Here is a 20,907-nt window from a genome sequence, read left to right as displayed (position 1 = left end):
TGGGTTCTGCGTTTTTTCTTTTCCCTCTGACCCTTCCCTGTTTGATATACGGCCCTGCTGGCCGCCGGGGCGGGGACCTGCTCCCACCGATGACTGTGCCCTTTGTCACCAGGGGCTGGCCAACGCAGAGGCCTCTGCCTGGCCCAGGCAAGTGGGCAGAGCAGGGGGCAGGCGGGAGAAAGAGCAAAGGCCTCTGGGTCAGGCTGCTGGGCGGACGCTGTCTCTGCTGCAGCCCGCTGGCAGACACAGGTCCTGCTGAGACTTCCGGGAGGCCATGTGTCACCAAGGCAGCGGGGTGCCTCGGGCTCCCTCCTCCCCAGTCTGCCAAGTAAAGCTGGGCTGGGGGGAGGGAAATGCTCAGTCAAGGGAACTAAGTATTCAGCTTATCACCTTTCAGAGGAATTCTGGATGGAACTAGAAAGTCCAGATGACAGGGAAACTGAGGCTCGCAGGCAGCGAGTCCTATGCAGGCCACCCAGCACCTCTCCAGACGCCTGCCCGCAACCTCCCCTCTCCCAGCTGCCTGTCCACGGCTCTTTTTTCAGCTCCCGCTCTCTGGACAAGAAAATGGAATCAGGGTGGCGTCTCAGGAGAACAGAACATGGCTTCCAGGCCAAGTCCAGCCTGGATGACGGCGGTCCGGGGAGGGCACAGCAAAGGTGGCGAGCGTGTCCCCTCGGCAGCGAGTGTGGGCCTGAGCGTCGGGGAGGAGCTGGCCAGAGCTGGGCCCACCCAGCCAGAGACGCGCAGAGGGATGGGCCCAGAGCGGCCCGTGGGTGCAGGACACCTGCACCGCAAAGGAGCCCTCAGGCCTCCAGGGCAGAGTGGGGCGAGATGTGGGTGCCTGCAGCACCTGGGCCTGCACACAAAACACCTGTGCACCCCCACAGTGCGCCTCCACACAGCTCCCTGGCCTGTGGGGGCAGGCACCCGCGTGAGCACTGAGTTCTGGCCTGAGCAGGTGTGTGGGCGGCCCCCACCCAGAGCAGGCCCAGAGCAGGGCCGGGGCCAGTTGAGCACAGTGGTCCTCTGCGGGGGAGGTGAGTTGCCATGGAGACCAGCGTGGAGCTGCAGGATGGGAGGCTGATGCAGGTGGATGCAGGTCGGGGGCGGCGGGGCAGGGTGGAGGGGGCGGCTGTGGAGGCTGGCAGGACCAGCAGGCTGGGGCGTGAGGAGAGGGGCATGGAGCTGGGGCTGGCCGACGCCCCACACCAGACTCCAGGGTCTCTGACTCCCCGGCAGTGGGGGTCTCCCTGTTTCTGTAGAGGAAGGGGGGGTCCAGCCTGGCAGGATGGTGGGTGGAGATCTCTCATCAGAGGGACCAGGCCCGCACCTCCCTGCCCCTCCGAGCTGGGGGCCGGCCTGGGCTTCTCCCGGAGACGCTTCTCCTCCTGTTCCCTGCCCTCTCTGCCTCCGCGACCCAGAGACTCTGGGGGGCCCTGGGAGGATCCTGCCCTCCTCCAGCCCAGGGCGAGGGGGGGAGGTGTCCAAGCCGGCTGGCAGGTGGAGTGCAAAGCCAGCTGGACTGGGAGCCTGGGCCCAGGGCTCCCTGAGGAGTGATGGGGCGCACAGCTGGGTAGTGCCAGATCAGCGAGGGAGGGGGGCCGGGGGGTGAGATGCGAAGCCAGCAGGGCTCAGAGCACTGAGAATGGAGCGGCCTGGAGAGAGGGCGCGCCTCTAGAGTCGGCGCAGAGGCGCAGGGGACAGTGGGAGGCTGCGGGAGCAGGGGCGGCGCCCACCGCGCCCACCAGGGTTTCTGTGCAAGTGTAGTTGCTCAGGCGGAAAAGTGTCTGTTGCCACGGCAACGCACGTCTTCCCTACCAAGCTGCGTCCCTCCGCGGATAAACAGTCTCAGAGGTGCCAGGGGCGGGTAAACCCTGGGGGCTTTCCAGGGCCAGGCCCAGGGGCGACCAGCACGCGCCCTGGGGCTCGCTCACGCTTACCGGCTGCAGCAGGCATGGTGCTGGGCACCGGGGACGTGGAGGTGCCTGTGCACTGTCTGTCCCCAGCCCACGGGGCTCCTGCTCTGGCAGGAGGGCGGGAAGACGGCACGGCCTGTGCGGCGGAGGCGGCCGTAGGCACGGGGAGGGCAGCCCGGGGGGAGGAGGTGGCGCTGATGATGGCCTGGCCGCACTCACCCCGGCAGGGGCAGAGCGGCACTGAGGTGGGGAGGGGGCCGAGCCAGGCCCCCAGGAGCCGGGGTGCGGGGGCGACGATGCCCGCCGGGGGCAGCAAGGCCGCAGCCAGCTGCTTCAGGCTGGGGGACCTTCTCCTCGGTGCCCACTTCCCTGGTCTGTGAGTGGGGTCACAGCGTGACGGGCTATGAGGGCCCCGCGCAGGGTGGGCGGGAGAAACGCTGTGGCCAGTAATGGGGTCCCCCCGCCAGCTTCCCGGAGGCGGGAGCAGGAGGTCCAGGCGCTGGGGGCGGCGGGAGCCCGGGGCCGGCTGCTCCCGGAAGCTCTCTTGGAGCCCATCCGCCCAAGCCTGCTGGCCCCAGAGGACACCGAGGCCCAGAGCGGGCAAGGGGCGTGGCCGGACACAGCGGCAGAGTGTCGGTGGACGTCCCCGGTGGAGGCGGCTTCCTGTCTGTCTGACCTGAATAAATAATTGATTTCTGGAGTTTAATGATTTAAAGGCCTCCCGTTCCATCCCTGCATCATCAGAAATAGAAACTTTCTTCTTTCTCATTCCAGATTTCTTTTTAAAGGAGCAAGTGGGAGCGGGGCCTCTGAGGGCTTTGTGGGGGTGGCCGCGCTCCCCAGCAGGGGCCGAGCGCGAGTCTCTGGCTGCAGGGTGGCCGGGGCCCCACGAGCGCCCGTCCTCGGCACTACGCTCAGCCCCGCCGTCCACGGAGCTGCCGGGAGGACACGGCAGCTGCTGAGCTATACCTGGGGCCCGCCGCGTGGGCAGCATCGGGCCGCTCCCTCCTTGTCCACTGGCCGCCCTCTCCTCCGGGGCAGTGGGCTCGCCGCCCCTGACTTGTTGAGAGCAACGGGGCTACCTGGTGGCCCTCTCTGTGCCCAGACCTGGCGCACAGTTGACCCACAGCCTCAGGCATTGTCCACCCAACACCCCAAAAGTCCGGAGCAAATGCTCTGGTTTCCTTGAGGACTTTATGGCCATTGACCAGGGCAGTGTGCTGGCCACCTGTCTCTGCTCATGAAGTCACCACGAAGCTACCCACTCGGCCTCAAGAGGCGGCTTTCCTTTTGCTCAGTCCCGAAAGCTGGAGGTCAGCCCCACTGAGAGTGTGCCCAGCCCCGCCCTGCTGTGTTCTGCAACTCTGGGTTAAAAACCGTCTCCTGAAAACGAGGCCAGGTGAGCCAGGGGGTGACCCCTGGGACAGGTGCCTGCGGCCCAAGGGCGGGGGAACCCTCAGGAGTGGCAGCCCAGCCGCAGGGGGCTACCTAAGAGGGAGAAGGACGTCTCCTCCAGGTATTCAGGGCACTCCTTTGCAAGGGTGGCAGGCAGGGGACCTCAGAGGTGGGCAGCCCATTGGAGGCCCTGAGCAATGTCCCCTGTCCCCTTCTGACTGGACCTGACCCCTGTCACCACAGTGGCCCCTGCTGGGGTTCCAGCCGGGCCCTGCCATCGACAGCTCAACACCTCTGTGCCCACGAAGTTCTCGCTCGCAAGCCTCAGCGCCCGCGTCTGAGGAAATGGACAGTTGGTCCTCTCCCAGACTCTCACACGGGGCTCTGGGCAGTGAAGGCAGGAATCCAATGGGGGAGAGCCCTCAGCTGCAGGGAACATCTTCAAGGTCAGCGTGAGAGGGGCCCTGAATGTCTGTCACCTGGGGACAGCCACTCCCGCGATCACCGATGGGCACTCTGAGGCCCGGGAGGGAGCGTCCCTCACCAGACCCGGCAGCAGGCCTGGCCGAGCTGGCCGTCCCTCTGGCTGAGAGGCCGCCTCATGCACGGAGGTCCCCTTTGCTCACAGCCCGCAGGAAGGCACAGGGGCCCACCTTGGTCTCAGTTGCTTTGGCAAGTAGCCAGCGTCCACACCCGCTCTGGGCAGCTGGAGCGGGGGAGGCGCCAGCTGCCAGGACGTCCGCTCCACAGGGCTGGTTGGGATCCGGAAGGGCCTCCCTCCTCAGCCCAGGCCCCCGCCACGCCAACCTGCCCCCAACTTGGTCAGAGATGTCCTCTCGGCTACCACCTCTTGCCTGGGTAAGTCCCACCACCCTCCTCTGCCCCAGGCCCCGGCTCCAGGACGTTCCTGGGGGAGGATGAGTCAGGTTGGAAACTGGCCAAGCCTTCTCCTTCCAGTCCCAGCCCCGGGCACTTCAGAGCTTCCAGATGCTGGTGACAACTCCTCACCTGCACCCAACCCCCACAGCCCTGCCTCCGTCCTTCTCACCTTTCTTGTCTTCACGTCCTGGAGGCCAACGGCCATTCTGGCGGTCACCCGTGCAATGGTGGCCGGTGGCTGAAGAAAGGAGCCACCCCACCTGGTGCAGCCTCCAGAGGGCTCCAGGGTGACCCCGAACCAGGGGTCCAGTGCAGACGGGGGTGGAGGGCAGTTGGGGACATGGGACTCACTGAGCTGTCCCCCTCCTCCTGGATCTCCCCCACCTGTGAGGACCTGTCCCAGACACCTCAGGGGAAGGCGAGGGCCCCACCCACTCACAGGTCCAGCTGGAACAGGAGAGGTCGGGCTGGGCCTTGGCAGGGGCCACGCAGGCTGGCTCAGCACGGCCCGAGCCAGAAAACGCCAGTGTGCTGAGTGACAGCTCCGTGACTCACCAGGTCACAGAACCTGGGCAGAGCGTGTCGGGGAACATGGGCTCGCGAAGCCCCGGGACCCGGGGAGGGGGCTCACACGCCGTGGGGGTGCTTGGCCCCTGGCTCCCCCCGCGATGTCCCAAATCCCGCTGTGCCCGAGGCCCGGAGGGTTCCTCACAGCCCCTGCCACTGCAGCCGGCCTCCCCCCGGAGCCTGGGCCCACCCTCCTGTGAGCAGCCTCTGCAGGCCCAGTCTTGCAGACGGCGCCGCAGTTCCTGTTTGGAAGAAGTCAGAGAAGGCGGTAGCAACGGCCCTGCTCAGACAGCGGCCTGTGTGTCCCTCCCACAGGGACGCGCCCCTGCGCGCCAGGTGTCCTGCCCCGTAGGGCCCAGTCCCCGGCCCATCCTCGAGCCTGGGTCCTCGTGGCCCCAAAAGAAACTCAGACGATTGTTGTAGCTCTTTCCTCTCTGCTTCTTTGTTGAACTTCAAGTCTAAGCATTTAGCTTTTGCTGCTTCCAAGTGGGGTACGGGGCTCTCTCCCTCATCTGGAGGCTGAGTTTTACATCCTGCGGATCTCTTGGGGTTCATTTAATGCTCAGGCCCAACCAGAGACCAAGCTGGGCCCCCGTGGGCACTGCTGGATGGCAGGGCTGCCTGTGGCACCTTTGGAGGTCAGCAGAAGCCTCGGGGCGGGCTGGGCAGCCTCACTGAGCTGGCCGAGCACAGCTGTGGTGGGGTTTAGTGGAGGCCGGCCGGCAGGCGGGGCGCAGCCTGAGGCCAGTAGAGCCAGCTCCTCGGGCCACGTGGCCCCGGGCAGGATCCAGTGGCCATTAGTGCCCCCGCTGGGGTGGGCGTCAGAGCGGGCAGGAGTGTGGGAGGCGGGAGGAAGGGGTTCCGCAGGAAGACGCAGCCAGCCACGCTGCATCTCCGTGGCAGTGGGGTGCTTAGGGGAACCAGCTGGCAGGAGCACCCGCGGTGGCCACGTTCAAGTCCTGCCTCACCGATGAATTTCGCAGGTAATTCCCCGAAGAGGTGGGTGGGTCAGGCCTCCACCTGGGGCTTTGATTTCCTCCTTTGTGAAGTGAGGTGAGGCGGGGTTCCGCCTGGACCTGGGTCGCCCCCTTTTAGATATTAGTCTCATACTGCCGCTAAAAGTAGGCAACTTCTTCAAATGCTGACGTTCTCCACACTCAGTCCTTGGAGAATGTAAAGAAGAAAATTAGCCAGCCCGGAAATCCTGTTTTTCAAGGCAAATTTCCTCTGGGTTATAAATAAGCAGGCCTGAGTGGAAGGGAGCCCCCACACGGGCCTGGGGGACCCACACTGCTTCGCACACACGTTCCTGGCTGCGCAGGAAACGGGGCACGGGGAGCCCGTATTCCTGTTGACAACGGCTGCCGAGGTAACATCCAGTCAGGCTGCCAACAGCTGGGGACAGCTGACTCTGCTCACTCACCCTGGAAATGACCAGGGGGCTGGAAACTCTCTTGGAATCACGGTGGGAGCTGACCTGCCCTCTGCCCGCGGCTGAGCTCCCGGACGGCGAGTTCGGTGCCCGGCCACGGCTGGCTGGGGCCAGGCCCGGCTCTCACATCTGCCCCCGCGTGGAGTCTGCTGTGCACTCTGGTCGCCTCCCCCGTGCCCTGCCTGCAACTTGGGGGGTTAGACGAGATGCACTGGGGTGCCATTAGCAGACTCCACGGCACAAGCTGACCTGGATCCTTTTCCCAACGGGAAAAATCTTCTATTTTGACTGCATAAGATTTTAAAGCATTAAAGTGGCAAAGGGTGCCCTAGGCCGAATAAGGAAGGTTAGGAAGAAAGTGAGAGACCGACGGGGGAACTTAGCTCCCGTAAGTAAAACCCATGACTTCATAGCTGGACTGATCAAATCACTAACTAGGGGTGTTGCTTGGCAGGGTCTGGGGTGGGGAGCGCACTGTGTTGTTTTAAATCAAACTCTGTTGAGGGATTTTCCCCACTGCAATGGTCTTCATTGCTTCGCGGCTCCATGCGGCCGCGTCAGCGCTCACTGACAGTTTAAGTCACAATGGATCTTCTGTTTCAATCAAAATAGAATACTTGTCCTATTTAATTCTAGATAAACTGATGATAATAAGCTACAATGGAATGGGAATACTATATTCTCAATCCTTGTGGATATTTGAAGAACATTAGCAGAGCGTTCAGTAAGAACAAGTAGCAAACTTCTGCAGGAACAAGGACAGCATTCACTAAACGGCAGTAACTGAAATGCGGGGCATTTCCAGGCCTGACCACCAGGGGGAGGCACAGCAGCTGCAGTTGGGCCAGAGCAGCCCTGGGAAGGGAGGGGGTGGCGTGGCCGGGGGTGCCCAACATCCGGCCTGGGGACAGGGTAGGCCAGGCGTGGCCACTTGGGGCGCTGCGCTCCTCCTGCTGAGTCCAGTTGGAGTTCCAGGGCTCCCCTTGCCCTTCTCCCTTTCCCCTGTCGCCTTCCAAGTTCCTAGTTTCTATGGCGACTCTGCGGCTCTGGACCAGGTCTCTCTGGGCCTTCGCTCCTCTGCTGTGCAGTGGGCCGATGGTGAGAACGCGCAGCTTCTGCGCACGCCCCAAGGGGGTCTGGAGCCCTTGTTGTCGGTGACACACGCCTCAGCCCTGGCCCTTCCCTGCCTCGGCTGAGTGAGGCGGGGGCAAGGCAGAATCGGGGCCTCCTCATCCGCCTCCTGCTTGGCTCCTGGTGAGGCGAGGGCTCTCTGGGCCCAGGTCCGCGGGGCTGCGGGGGCTGCCTGGTGCGGCTGGACCCGGGGCGACCTCCCCTTCCGCAGTTCGGAGCTGCCTTGGCCACCTGCGCCAGGCAGGGGGGGCTGGGCGGCTGGACGGAGGGTGGGTGGGAGGAAGGCAGGGCGGCCGCAGGGAGGCAGGCATGCACGAGAGAAAGCAACTCGGCACTGCTTCAGAACTGTGCAGCCAAGGACTTTCACACCGCTGCCAGTCACGCCCACGGCTTCTTAAGCTTCTTGGGCCGGCTCCAAGCGATGGCGTTGCGGGCCCGTGCCCCTTCAGGGGCTCTTTGTCCACTTGGGATTCCCCAGGCACTCGGCGCCGGCCCAGGCCGCTCTGCACGGGCTGCAAGGGCGTGCTCCTTTATTCTGGGTTGTCCGCCACACTGGTCGGCCGGCTCCACAGGAAATCACTGGCCAGGGCCAGCCAGCAGGGCCCTGAGACGCCTGCCAGACCCCAGGGATGGAGGGCCAGGGACAGCCCCAGCTGCCCACCCAGCCGGCCCAGGCCCCGTGACCGGCAGACCCCAGCCTGCCCCCTGCCGTGCTGCCTCCAGAGAGAGCTTCTGGGCAGGCCTGGGCCGGGATGTGTCATCGCAGCACATTCTTGGTGCCCGGCTTAGCTACCCCTTGCTGGCAGGGACGGCGCCTGTAGGGACTTGCGCGGATGACCCCATTGCCAGGCCACCCGTCAGCGCCTCCAGGGCAGGGCGCAGCGCGGCTTCTCCGAGGCCAAACAGAAGCCACGTCCATCCTCGAGACGCGACCTGCCGCAGGGGCACTTCACCCCCAGAACGGCCTGGGGCTGAGTGGGGGCGGCCTGCCGGCCCCCCCTGGAGCCAGCGGAGGAGGAGCCTGGGTCCGGCCCATCGGCAGAAAGCGGGCAGCGCCCAGAGGAGGCTTTCGGAGGCCCGGCAGCGAGACACCTCCATGGGTCCACGACCCGGGGCTCGGGGCCTCCCGTCTCTGCGGCCGCCTGTCCCCACCTCAGCACACACGCCCAGCTCAGCTCCCTCAGAGTGCCTGGTCTGGTTCCCCTACAGTCTAGAAAACTCGGGCTTGGGGTTCCCGCTGCTCAGCCACGAGCAGGCATGACTCAGGGCCGGGCCACGCGCCGAGCTGCTCTGAGCGCTGCGCCCAGGCTGCAGGGCCACGCTGGGGTGCTGCCTCCCCTGCGCGCGACAGCGGCTCTCCTCTGTCTCCCCTTAGGCTGAGGCGGCTGAGCAGCCCCCGCGTTAGTGCCCTCGGGCGGGAGGGGCCCACGCCTGGCAGGGCCAGTTAGAAGGGACGTCACCGGGCATGCAAAGTCTCTGCAGAGAACGCCGGGACTCTCAGATGCATCCGAGGGGACCCCAGCTTGAGAAACATCTAGAGGGTAGAACTCAGGGGTTGCCGTTGCCTGCCCAGACCTGCATGTGCCGCCCTTCGGAGCGCCCCACCCCCCCAGGCTCCTAACGCTGGGCAGCCTTGCCCCTGGGTTCCTTGGGGACTTCCCAGGCTCAACAGCTAGGCTCAGGCCAGACCAGCTGGGCACCCCAAGAGGCCTTTTAGAGCAAGGCAGGGCCCCCCTCTACTGCAAGGTGATGTCTCCATCACGGTCCCTGCGTGGCAGGAGAGTGGCTCAGAAAGGCTCTGCTTCCCCGCTGAGCCCTGGACAGGGGTCTGGGGGGTGCAGGGAGCCCGGGTGGCCGGGCCTGGCTTGGTCTGGTGGAGGCACCACTGTGCCCAGGTCAGCTGGGTGCTCTTAGACCTTGGCAGAGGACAGCCTGGTGCATTCTGCTTGCTGGCCCACCGTGGGATCTGGCGGGCCCACTTCTGCGGGGAGGCTGTGGCCTGAGATTCCTGGGAGGAGAGTGGGGAAGGGGACTTGGGAGAATCCACCCAGGAAGCCCAGTCCCAGGCTCTTTCCGCAAACCTGCAAGTGTAGACACGCGGGCTGGACAGTGTTCAGCACTTGCCCTGGCTGGCCCAGGCCCAGGGCCCAGGCCCAGGACATCTCCCTGGCTCCCTGCCAGACCCCAGAGTCCGCATCTGTGAAACTTCCCTGAGACTAGGCCATGAAACACACCTGTGGAGGCACAGCAGTACCTCGGAGGAGGCAGGACCAGGCAGTGGCTCTTGTAACGGCTCCCTGTGCTAACTGGGGATGGCCTTGACCACACAGTGGCTAGCGCGGTGGGAACACGGCTGAGGGTCCCGGGGCCAAGGGCCAGGCTCTGGGCTCAGCCAGGCCTGTCAACTGCTTCCTGCCGGGCTCTGGATCTGGAGGGGGTGGACCAGCTGGCCTGTGAGCGTCTCCCTCAGGGGCTGAGAGGAGCAACTGTCTGGACTCATGGGCTCCTGGAAACCCTGTGACTCTTGCTCCAAAGCTTCTAGAACTGACCATGCCTAGGCCTCATTCAGCCTCCTCTTCTTCACTCTGCTGTGGGTTGGATGGTGTCCGTCCCTGAGTTCATATGTTGGAATCCCAGTCCCTCTTGACCTCTGAGGCTAGCCAACAGGTCAGTTGGCCGGCCTGGAGAAGCTTCAAGCCTGGCCCCTGGCCTGGCAGGGAGACCTCAGACTATGACCTATGTTGGGAATGAGGTCACCACAGAACTGATTAGTTAGACAGGGCCCCACTGGGGGTGGCGGGCCCAGCCAGTACAGTGAGTGTCCTGAAGAGGGGAGGAAGTGGACACAGGTGCTCACGCAGCTTGGCAGCTCTGTGCCTGGGAGCAAAAGGGGGGCGGGTGTGGACCCTCCCTCAGCCCTCGGAACCGCTGACAACTTGGTCCGGGACTTCTGGCCCCCAAAGCCTGCACGTCCAGCTGACGGGAACTCCTGTAGCTGCTGCCCATTTCACCATGGCTTGGGGTGTCCCTGCTTGGAGGCTGAGACGTGCTGCGCTGAGAGGTGCCAACCTGAAGGAGAATGCCCGCTGCTGCCACTGGCGTTCCTCGCCTGCCCCACCCCGCACCTGTGCCGTGGTGAATCTGGAACAGGGTTCTGCAGAAAGGGCGAGCACGGCCGCTCCCGGGAAGCTGAGGAGGCACCGGGGGCTCCCCAGGACGGCCGCTCCCAGCCTCCAGCCAGTGAGCCACCATTGCTCTGGGCGAGAGCCGCCCCTTCTGGACGTAATCACTGCAGCTTGAGGAAGCTACCCCGGGCCTAGAGGAGTGTGAGGCCCCATCGGTAGCCAGGGGCAGCAGGCAGACCGCTCCTCAGCCTGGCGTCTGCTCTTGCTGCCTGGGGGGCCCCGGAGGTCATTGGGCCCGTGGGCGGCCGCGGCCTTGCACGGGGCTGGCCACTCCTGGCAGGGGCGCCGCCCGCCCCTGCTCGTGTCTGTGGCCCTGTCCTGCAGGACGTGTTTCTCACGGAGGTGGCGCGACCGAGCCCCGGCCACCGCCTGGGGGAGCCAGCCTCACGGCGCGTCCACACCACACACCCTCCGTCTGGCCTGGCGCCCCTCTGTGTACTGGGCGCCCTGTGCCTGTGGCCTCGGGGCGGCTCTAACTGAGGGGGGCAGGGCCCTAGAGGGGCGGCTGTAGGCGTCAGCAGGTCTTGGGAAGATGGGGAGAAGGGGGACGTCTCTGACCTCTTAGATGGAAAACCGGGGGGCTCCGAGGCAAATGCCCCAAACACTGCCATGGTTTCCAGGTAGACAAGGCCTGGCCCTGGCCCTGGGGCGCGTTTGGGGGTGATTCCGCACCTCGGGGCTCATCGAGATGTCGCTGCCAACAGGAAGGGGCGTCCGCGTGGCCTGGGTGGCCCTGTCCACCGCGGCCGGGAGGGGCGTGTGTGCCGGGGCGCCCGTGCCGGGACCCAGGGCGCTTGGGCCAGCGAGTTTGTGCTCCCACAGGGAAGCCAGGCCGGTGTGGCTACCCTCTCCCAGGGGCCCGGAGCCCCAGCGCAGCAGCCCGCATGGCCCCCCTGCCCCAAGGAAGCCCTGGGCACTATGGCACAGGCGCCATGCAAAGCCCTCTGCCGGGCCACCCACCAGCCGGGCACCGGGGGGCAGGGCCTGTCAGTGCTGTGCTCTGCCCACTCTCCCCTCTTCCAGGAAGGCTTAGAACTGCTGTTTAGACAGATGAGGGAGGGCTGGGTGTGGGAGCCCCCCTTTTCCCAAAGGTTCTGGAAACCACCCAGCTGACTCGGCACTGCTCACTGGTCCTCTCTCTGGGCCCACGGGCACATATCCCGGAGGTAGTTAAGGGCACCCTCTCCTGCCAAGGGGACAGCAGAGATCTGGGCTATTGGCTGGCGCCCCAACACTCCTGAGGGAAACTTGGGGAGAACCTGCCCCGCCTTCCCTCTGTCTCCTCCCGTCACTTAAGAGGACAAGCTCGACCCTCCCATCCACTGTAATCACGCAGCTGCCAGGGCAGGAGTGACTGTGATCCGTTGGTCCATCCTGCTGTTTCCTGGGGACTTCAGGGTCCCGGGCACTGGGCTGACAGCCTGAACCTGCCACTGGCCATGTCCCGGACCAGGGCGGTGGCCAGCACAGGAGACAGGAGCATGGTGACAGGGCATCCAGGAGCTCCGAGGGGTGCTGCCCCCAACAGGCCAGGCTGAGCCGTCCCGGAGACGACACAGCTGGCCACTCACGCCCGCGATGCCCCCGCTGGCAGCTGGCAGCATTTATTAAGTGCCGAGAATTTACATCCAGGTCTGCAATCTTAGGGAATCTCCACGGCATAGATCATCATTCCCATTTTGATTTGACTTAGTTTTTAAACTAAGTTAATGTTGGTTTACAACACTGTACACGATTTAGGGGCGCAGGTGCAGGTGCACCCTCAGATGTGTGTGGCCACACCATGGTGCCCTCCAGCCCAGTGCACTGGACCCCAGCCCCCAGCCCACCCCTCGGGCAGCCTCGGCTCTGCAGTCAGATTTCTGGGGCAGGTTTTGGTTAGTTTGTCTGTCCCGGTCTTGTTTCTTTAGATTCCACGGGAGTGAGATCATCTGCTATTCGCCTTTCTCCTTCTGGCCTATTCATTTAGCATCATCCGTGGGGTCCCTCCCGTTACCGCTGTGTCCAGAGCTCATCTCCTGTCCCCACTTACCTCCTCTTACAGGGGGAGCCTACGACCCAAGAGATGGAGGGTCGCCTGGAGCAGACCCCGTTCCCACAGGAACCCCACCCCGCAGCACACTCAGCAGCACGGCCAGATTTCTAGGGTTTGTTCGGGTTAGACATCACCCTGCTGCAGCCTCAGGCGGGGCCCGGGGAGGGGACGGTAAGGACCGCAGGAAGGGAGCCCACGGGGCCTTTCCCTTGAAGGGAAAACCTGCCCCTGGGGGGAGACTTGGGCACCCCAGTAGCTAATTAGAGCAGGGGTGTCAAGTGGGTGGGCTGGGAACGCTGGCTTTCCCACCTAAGGCCCCAGTGCCCCAAGCTTCTGGGTGGCCATCAGGGTCAGCCGTCAGTGCGATGAAGGCCGGGACCACCAGGTGGCGCCCGAGTCCCTCCCTCAGGCCAGGCCACCAGGGATCGCCTGACCCCAGAGAGGAGTGGGCCCAGGGACTGAGGGGCGTAGGTGCTCTGCGAATGTGGAGGGCGGTTACCGCTGGGGCCTTCGTTGTCCGGCCTCCATCTTCTGCTAAGGCGCCCAGCCAGCGTCCCCGCCACCCTGTGTCAGGCCCCACCTTCCTGTCAAAGGGCGGCCTTCCTGGGGACTCCTTCAATGTTCTGCTGAGAAGCTGTGAGGCTGGAGAGCCCGAGGCAGAGACCCGGCGCTGCAGGCCTGGATGGCAGGCGCATTCTTGGGGAGGACCGGCTTGGAAGGTCGAGGGCGCTGGAGGGTCTCAGACCCCCAGAGGGGCCCCGGGTCTCTGTACTGAGCAGAGGGACAGACTCTTCCCCGGCTGGAAGGTGGTGGCAGTTTGAAGCCAGAGCCAGGCACCGTTTGGCGCTCAGATGAAATCACTGTTCCAGGGGCTGTGAACGGCCTGGTCCCGCCAGCTCGGCTTTAGGACTGAGGATCACCAGCCATACTTTGCTTTTTTCAGAGGAAGACTTTTTACCAAGTATTCGCCATAATAAGGTTCCAGAAAGAGGAGCAGGTTAGCCGAATCCAGCTTGATTGGCGCTGGTGAGACCCAGCCAGTAAATGTTCTGAGTGCGAAGGGTTGAGTCGGGATGCAGGCACTGCTTCTCCACCCAACACGACAAGATAACGGAAGGTTCTAGTAGCAGGCAAGCCAGGAAGAGCTAGCAGAAAGTCCCAAAGTAGTACACAGAGAGGTTTAGTGGGATTTCAAAGTACTGGGCAGGTGTGGGGGGTTTAAAAAATGGTATCTGGGCAACCAGATAGCCGTTCAACCAAGAGAAAAGGAGCCCACACTTCACACACATCTGCACTCCAAAAGGACTGAAAATCAGAGTGTCCCATAGGGTGGGAAGTGGGCAGGCCGCTCTTCCCCGGGGTGGGTAAAGGCTGTGGCCTTGTCTCAAAACCCAGGTGCAATTTACAAAGTGATAAATCCAACCTCCTCAAAGCTCAAAAAGAAACTTTAATGGCAAAAAGGAAAAAAAAAAAAACAACACTCACTATAGGCAGCATCTAAATGGCAGCTGGAGGGAAACTGTAATCAATACAGAGGTCAAAAGGGACTATGATTCATAGGTAAAGAATCTTAACATTTGAGGGAAAGGGCCGACATTCCAGCAGAGACCTGGTGAAGACCATGAAGGCACCGTCCACCAGCAGCGAGGGCCAGGCCTTTCCCGGGAGCCTGAGTCCAGCCGGTGAGTCGTTGCCCCCTGCAGGACACGTCCACCCTGAAGCTAGCGAGACCTCCGAGGGGCCAGCCCCAGTAACAGGCGGCGGGAAGCGCAGCTCACACAACACCATGGTCAGAACGCCAGTGTCCTAGGGGGATGGTTTGACCATAAACATAAAACGCTGCGGCCCTCAGGGTGAGGCCCTGCCCCCCAGGGCAGCCGCGGAGGCAGGCAGCAGGCTCAGCGCTGACTTGCCATCGCTGGCTAGGCTGTGGCTTGGCAAGGACTCCCCCTCGGGGTGTTGGCAGCCCTCTGGGGCTGGACCCCCCTCCCTGAGTCCATCCTGAGGCTGCGGCCAGGTCCCCCTGTGCGGCTGGCTCTGGCCTGGCCATCTCCCCTGGGGGCGCATGCACTCTCTCGGGGTGCAGAGCCCACCTCGGTTTGTCTCTCTGGCTTGCAATTCCCACTTCCAGTACCACTGGAGGGCACCCCTGGGCTGTGCTGCGTGGGGGCATGGCTGGCCTGCTGGCTGCAAGTCCTGGAAACGGCAGAGGAGAATCAACTCAATGAAAATCACAGGCTCGCCAGCCACAGGCCTTTAATAAATGCCGGTCTACGGAACGGTGCAGGTTACAGAGGGCTTCTGGCTCTGCTTTCAGAACTTCAGCAGACTGAAATCAACAGCCCATGATTGAGGGTATCTGAGCCTCAGCCTCGCAGGAAGGCCAGGCGTGGCACCCGCCGGTGTCGGGGTGACACGGACGCGCGGAGGCCAGGGTCAGGGTGGTGCTGGGGCACAGGGACCAGCGTCGGGGTGGCCCCGCTCCCAGCCCCGGAGAACAGACCCTCCGAGAGGCAGACAATGAGCTCAGCACAGGCCGGCAGGAGAGGCCATAGTGGTTCAGTCCTCTGCTCACACAAGCACACTGTGCTCAAAGTAGGAGCCTCTGCGGGAAGGGTGGAAACAGACTCATGTGGATGTTCTCATGGAGTGCTTTCCGAGGTGTTCGCTTTGGCTCAGCGCTCGAAATGGGGTGATTTTGCTTTACTATTTTGCAGGTCACTGAAGATTTGCAAAAGGCGAATAAAACGCAAAAACCCAGCAGAAAGGAAAGTCGCATTCCCACTGTGATTTATGGCATTCCTTCAAGTGTTCCTTCTTTGCCTCCCCCCCCACCCTCCTCGCTTACTAGTTGAACTCACACTCTCCATTCGTTTTGAATCGGATTTTCTTTACGTCTCAGAGAGACCCTGGAATGGGGTGCTCCCCAGGCAGAGGGGTGGCTGGGGAGAGGCCTGGTGGCCGCAAACGGCAGGGTGAACTCTGGAAACGGTGACTAATCCTTAGAGGCGAAGCTTGTGACTCTCTGGGGAAGCGAGGTTTGGCACGGAGTTTAGAAAGGCATCTTTCCTGTCAGAGGGTGCACGGCCTTGAATGACATCTAAGGAATTCTAATTTATTCAAGCTCATCAAAGAGCCATCCATATTCAGAAAAATACAAGCGAGAACAAACGTCTAGCTGCTCTGAACCAACAGCTGCAATTTGGCACCCGTGTAACCTCCCAGTTTTTTCCTGTACACATATTCTCCTTTTTCCCTAAACAGGCCGTAAAACCAATTCTCTTGGAATCTGCCTTAAGTCCACGAACACCTTCTTGGTCATTATATATATAAAGAAATCTTGTGCAATAATGTGTTTTAAGTATTTTTGCATGGGAGTTTTTTTAATCAAAATACTACCAGGAAGCTCAAAAGCCAAAGCGACAAGCAGAGATGCCGTGATCAGGACGTGGGTCGGGTGGGGGTCGCGATGCCTGCCTGCCCCTGGAAGGCACCCTGGCCCATTCTGGAAGCTGCCATTGCATAATGTCATTTTTATGGCTCCTGGTCAGAATATAACATCACCTGTTTAATCATCCTGCCCGGCTGTTTCCAATTTTTGCCTTTGTAAATTGATAGTACATTCTTTGAGCACATCCCATAATTATTTCCCCATGAAGCTTTTTGAACATGGGTGTGACATAATCAGACCTATTAGTATGAATGCCAAATACAGTAAAACCTTACTTAACTGGAACTCAGCTAACCACAATCTTTAATTAGCCAATTTTCTTTTGCTCAACTTTGGGGAGCATAAAGGAGACTCCTTCCCTCCCTCTTTCCTCTCAAGCACACACAGACACCCGGAACGAGCATTATGAAATAGGGAGAACTCTAACGAACATGCACAGTAACTGTGTCCCAAAAAAGCAGGAGAAAAATCTGAGTGATCTTGTTTTAGGCAACTATTTTTTAAATAGGACACATAAAATTTGAAAAATGATAATTGGATTTCATAAAAATTACAGATATCTGCTGTTTGAAGTGCCCACGGAAAAATGAAAAGTCAAGCCACAGACTGGGAGACAATAAAATAAAGGGGTTGCCTCCATACCATGGGAAGAACACGTACAACTCAGTGATAACAAGACAATTAAAACTGGGCACAAGATTTGAACAGATTTTTTAAAAGATTTATTTACTTATGCGTACAGAAGTGGGGTACAGGCCAGAGGCGAAGGGGTGGTGAGAGGATCACCAGAGGCAGAGTGGGGAGCAGAACAGGCCGACTGACGAAGCACACTGCTGAGGGGAGCAGCGGGCGGTCAGGAGAGGTCTGCCGCGCCCTGCAGGTCACCTCCAGGGCGGGGATCGAACTCTTGCTGAAGTGGCTTCAGCTTCTCAGCGCTGTGCTTTAACCTGCTGCGCCACCAGGGAGGGCCCTTGAACAGATATTTTATAAAAAAAAAAATATAGGTGCCAGATAAACGATGGAATCAGTCACATCATTAGTGATGGGAGAATGCAGATTTCAGCCTAAAGGGGACGCTGCGCTGCTCTACACCTACGGAAGTGGACAAAGGGGACAGCGTTGCCAATGCCCAGCTGGCGAGAATGCAGAGGGACTCTCAGATGTTGCTGGGTGCAAAATGGTACAAACGCGTGGAAAACAGCTTAGCGTGGACTTACAAAGTTCAGCATCCCCCCTGCTGGATGACTCAGAAGGTGGATTCCTGGGCATTTTTCAAGTGCAGCGAAAACTTATGTGTACACAAAAAATAGCACATGAGTGTTGAAAGCAGCTTTGCTCAGAGTAGCCGAAGCTGCCTCTAACCCAAAGGCCCCTCTGCGGTAAGTGCGTCAGAAAAACCCGACTAAAGGCGCTGCCGCTCGGCAGACAGCCAGGACGGCCCACCAAGGCAGGCGGCCGCGCCGAGGCCGGCCAAGGCATCAGTAAGTGACCGGGAGCCAAGTGAAAGGTCGCGGCATGGCGACCTTTCGTGGAGTCCCAGAAAGAGCCGCCCCCGTGGCGGACAGCAGAAATGGGGGCGGGGCGAGGGAGAAGTGGGCCCGGGCAGTGTCCTCGTCCTGGGTTTGGTCTTGGCCGCGCTGCTGTGGACCGTGTCCAGTGCACACTGGCCCGGCGCGTTTCCTCCCAGCAGAGACCCGGCTGGGCTCTGGGCTGCCTCCACCACCCTTCTCGCAGGCTCAGCCGCTGCGCAGCTCAGGGCTCTGCAGGTGATGATTCAGTGTCCGGTGGGGTCTGAGGCCGGTTTTCTTACTCCCTTACGGTTTCCCGGCAGCTCTGAGAGAAGAGGGCAGCTGGGTCCGCCTGCCCGCTGTCTTAGCCCCCCCCCCACCCCCGGTCTCAGGATGGTGCTTGAAACCCCAGGGTGGGGCTGTTCCTACCTCTTGGGTATTTCTGATTCCGCCTCGTTTAGAAGCCCTACTAGTGAGAGCCCGCAACAGTGACTCCAGCCTCAGTGCCCAGACCCCCACTCCCCGCAAGGCAGCTAAAAACGGATTTCGGGTGGGTGGATGGGTCCCCCAGCACCCCGAGTGACGCTCCCCAGGCTCTGCGCCGCCCCCCTTTCCTGGTGCTCACTCCCACCTCCCCCCGCCTGGCTTTCTCCACTCGCCCATTAAGGCAGCTGTGTCTGCTGTGTCTTATCTATGAGGTCTCCATGGCCTCAAACGCATCACCCCATCCTCTTCAGGGGCCTGCCTCTGAGGGCCTCCCGCCGTGCACCCCGCAGGACAGCTTGCTGGAGCAGGGCCCGGCGTTCTGGGTCCTTTGCTTCCTGGATCCCGCCTTGTTTTGCTGGGCTGTTCTGGCCAGTAGCTCAGAAAGGTACAAGGCGAGAAAGGGGTTTTCTCTCTGGGCGTTTGGGTTTGTCTGCTTGCGGGCGTGCAGGCCGTGAGCCCTGAGGCGGGAGGTCTCCCGTCCGGCATGGGGGAGCCCCATTCGTTCTGCGTCTGACCTGCTCTTCCGAGAAATTCACGGTAGCTCTGTTGCCCTGAAATTCTGCTAGTCCACGCTGGAAATACGGCGTCCACCTGCGGACCAAGAGGCGGGACCTCACCAGACACTGCCCCTCGCGCCATCAGCTCTTGCCTTGACCTTGGACTTCGCAGTCTCTGGAGCTCTAAGAAACCAAGTTCTGCTTATTATCACCAGTTTATTACTAATAAAGTTCATGGTGGGGCGTCTGCCCCCAGGCCCTTTGCACTCCTGTGCGGGGTGGAGCCTGGTGGCTGGAGACTGGGGTTCAGGCCGGGGAGGGTCCCTGGCTTCATCTCCTTGGTAATTTCCTCTCCGGGTGCTCTCCCCGGCCCTTCTGTCAGGGGCTTCCAACCTCCTAGGTTTTCCCTCTTGCTTTATTCTTTTCAATCTTTGTTTAATCTTCAGGAAATTTCCGTTTCATTTATGTTATGTTTGTTTTCAACCCATAGCTTCAACTTGCTTACAGGATTTTTTCCTATCGCGCCTGGTTCTTCCTGATGAACACACGATCACCCCCTGCCCTACCCGGGGGGCTTGTTGAAGGGCTCTGGTTTCTCCAGGTCCCTTTTCCACGTGTTACTGTTCTCTGTTTCAAGTTAGAAGCCTTCTCTGAGTCTGTGGGTGCTGGTCATCAGCTGTTACTTGTGCCTGGAGCCTAGAATGTTCTCTGCACACAAGCCCGACCGGCCCTCCAGGCTTTAGTCTAACGGGATGGAGCCTCAAATCGGCTTGCTGAGACGGTTCCAAGTTCAGCTCCAGAGTCTATTCCTTTTTGGCTCTCCTGGGAGGCCTCGCCTCCTGAAGAGCGGTCCCCTCTCCAGGGTCAGCGCCACAGGCAGGCTGGTCGGGGTGCACAGCTCTACGTCACCACACAGGCTGTGCTCAGAAGCACCGTGCCGGCTTCACAGGCTGCTGTCAGCACTTTGCCATTCTAACTTTCCATCAGAGGGTCCCCATTTTCATTTTGTGCTGGGCCCCTGAATTGAGAGTAGCCAGTCCTGGCCACTAGATGGCCACAAGCCAGGAGTCATCTGTCAGGGCCTGTAGCATCTGAGGCCAGAGCCACTGCCCAGGGGCTCTGTTAGCCCCAGGGCCAGAGGGAGGCAGGAGCAAGCCCGGGGCTGCAGGAAGCCAGTAATGAGTCACCCCCCACCCCCAGCAGGTCCTGCAACTTGCCGAGATCATAGAGATCATATCACTGGAGGGCTCGGGAAAGCCTGAGCTGGTTCTGTCAAGCTCAGCACCCCAGGAGGAGAGCAGAAGGCGCTTCCCTTCTGTGTCACTGGGGCTGTGCCTCCTGGCAGTCCATGTCCTTAGACAAGAGGAAGACTTCATGCATTCACCCTCCAATTCACTGAAGAAACCTGGGCAGCTCTTCCTGTCAGCAGCAAGAAGCTCATAAGCCAGGATCCCCGGCCTCTGACCGGCCCTGCGACCCTGTGGCCATCTGAGCCTCAGTTTCCACCCCCGTTCAGCATGGTCTCCCTCCCAGGCCTGTGATGACGCTGGTGGTGCGGGTACACAGCAGGTGCCCAGCACTTTCCCTTCTCCCCAGCACTCATGGGGCAAGGGGAGGGGGCGGGCTTCAGCGATGGACCCAGCAGGCACAGGCGGGCTCTGAGGTGAAGGGCACGTCCATCGTCCATCCGAGAGATGCTTGGCGGTCTCCCTGCCAGCGGAAGGGCCGGTGGGCGCTCTGGGGGGAAAGGCCCCAGGTAGGAGGCGCAGGGATACTGCTCCCCAGAACAGCCCTATGCTTTGTGATTAGTGTTTAATGGGTTCTCAGAAAGCTTTGAAGATAATAATATGTCTCCCCGCCCTTTCAACTGGTGATCTTGCCATGATACCTCAGGTCTGTAATGAGGTTCTGAGGCTCTCACCTCTGAGGGGAGCCCAGACTCGCTCTTATCTTGCAAAAAATACTTAAAAGGCCAGTTCAGTTGTGCAAATGAAGCCCAGGGGGCGGCCTGGCGGGGCACATGCCCCAATGCTGCCTCCTCCAGAGGAGGCAGGGTGTGAACTGTGCACTGCACAGACCCAGCTAGGAGCGCTGCACACCTGTGACTCAAGCGGCCTGCAGTCCCCAGAGAGGGAGGAGTGGCGAGGTGGCCTCCTGCCAGCCTGCCCGCCGCCAAGCTGCCCCTCCCCCAGAGTCTTTGCTGTTGTCCCCTTGAATGGCCGCTGAGACATTTTCCCACCCAGAAGATCCTTCACCGAGCTCTCTGCTGAGCTGTCCCGGGCTCCAAGCCCTGTGAGGGTGGCGACGTCGGGGGCCCTCGAGGCGGTGAGACCGCTCTAACTGGCCACACCTGGCAGACCCGTGCCCCTGCCTGGCTGAGCGCGAGGAGCCTTTGGCCTGCCCCTCTGAGAGGGCCGCAGCC

At 61.4% G+C, this 20,907-nt stretch overlaps 1 protein-coding gene across 1 annotated transcript in view; it reads left to right on the top strand.

The window, feature by feature from the left end:
- The first annotated feature begins 1,050 nt into the window (after window positions 1-1,050).
- TAF1B (TATA box binding protein (TBP)-associated factor, RNA polymerase I, B, 63kDa) overlaps window positions 1,051-20,907 on the top strand; it is a 78,850-nt gene continuing 58,993 nt past the window's right edge. Inside the window, exons 1-2 of the mRNA XM_004686077.2 lie at window positions 1,051-1,102; window positions 1,953-2,164. Coding sequence (XP_004686134.2) covers window positions 1,051-1,102; window positions 1,953-2,164 — 264 coding nt within the window. The remainder of the gene's footprint in view (window positions 1,103-1,952; window positions 2,165-20,907) is intronic.

Source organism: Condylura cristata, unplaced genomic scaffold (assembly GCF_000260355.1).
Source record: "Condylura cristata isolate star-nosed mole 26May11 unplaced genomic scaffold, ConCri1.0 scaffold00020, whole genome shotgun sequence".
NCBI lineage: Eukaryota > Metazoa > Chordata > Mammalia > Eulipotyphla > Talpidae > Condylura > Condylura cristata.
The sequence above is the reverse complement of the archived record's forward strand: the minus strand, read 5'-3'. Positions and strand labels throughout refer to the sequence as shown.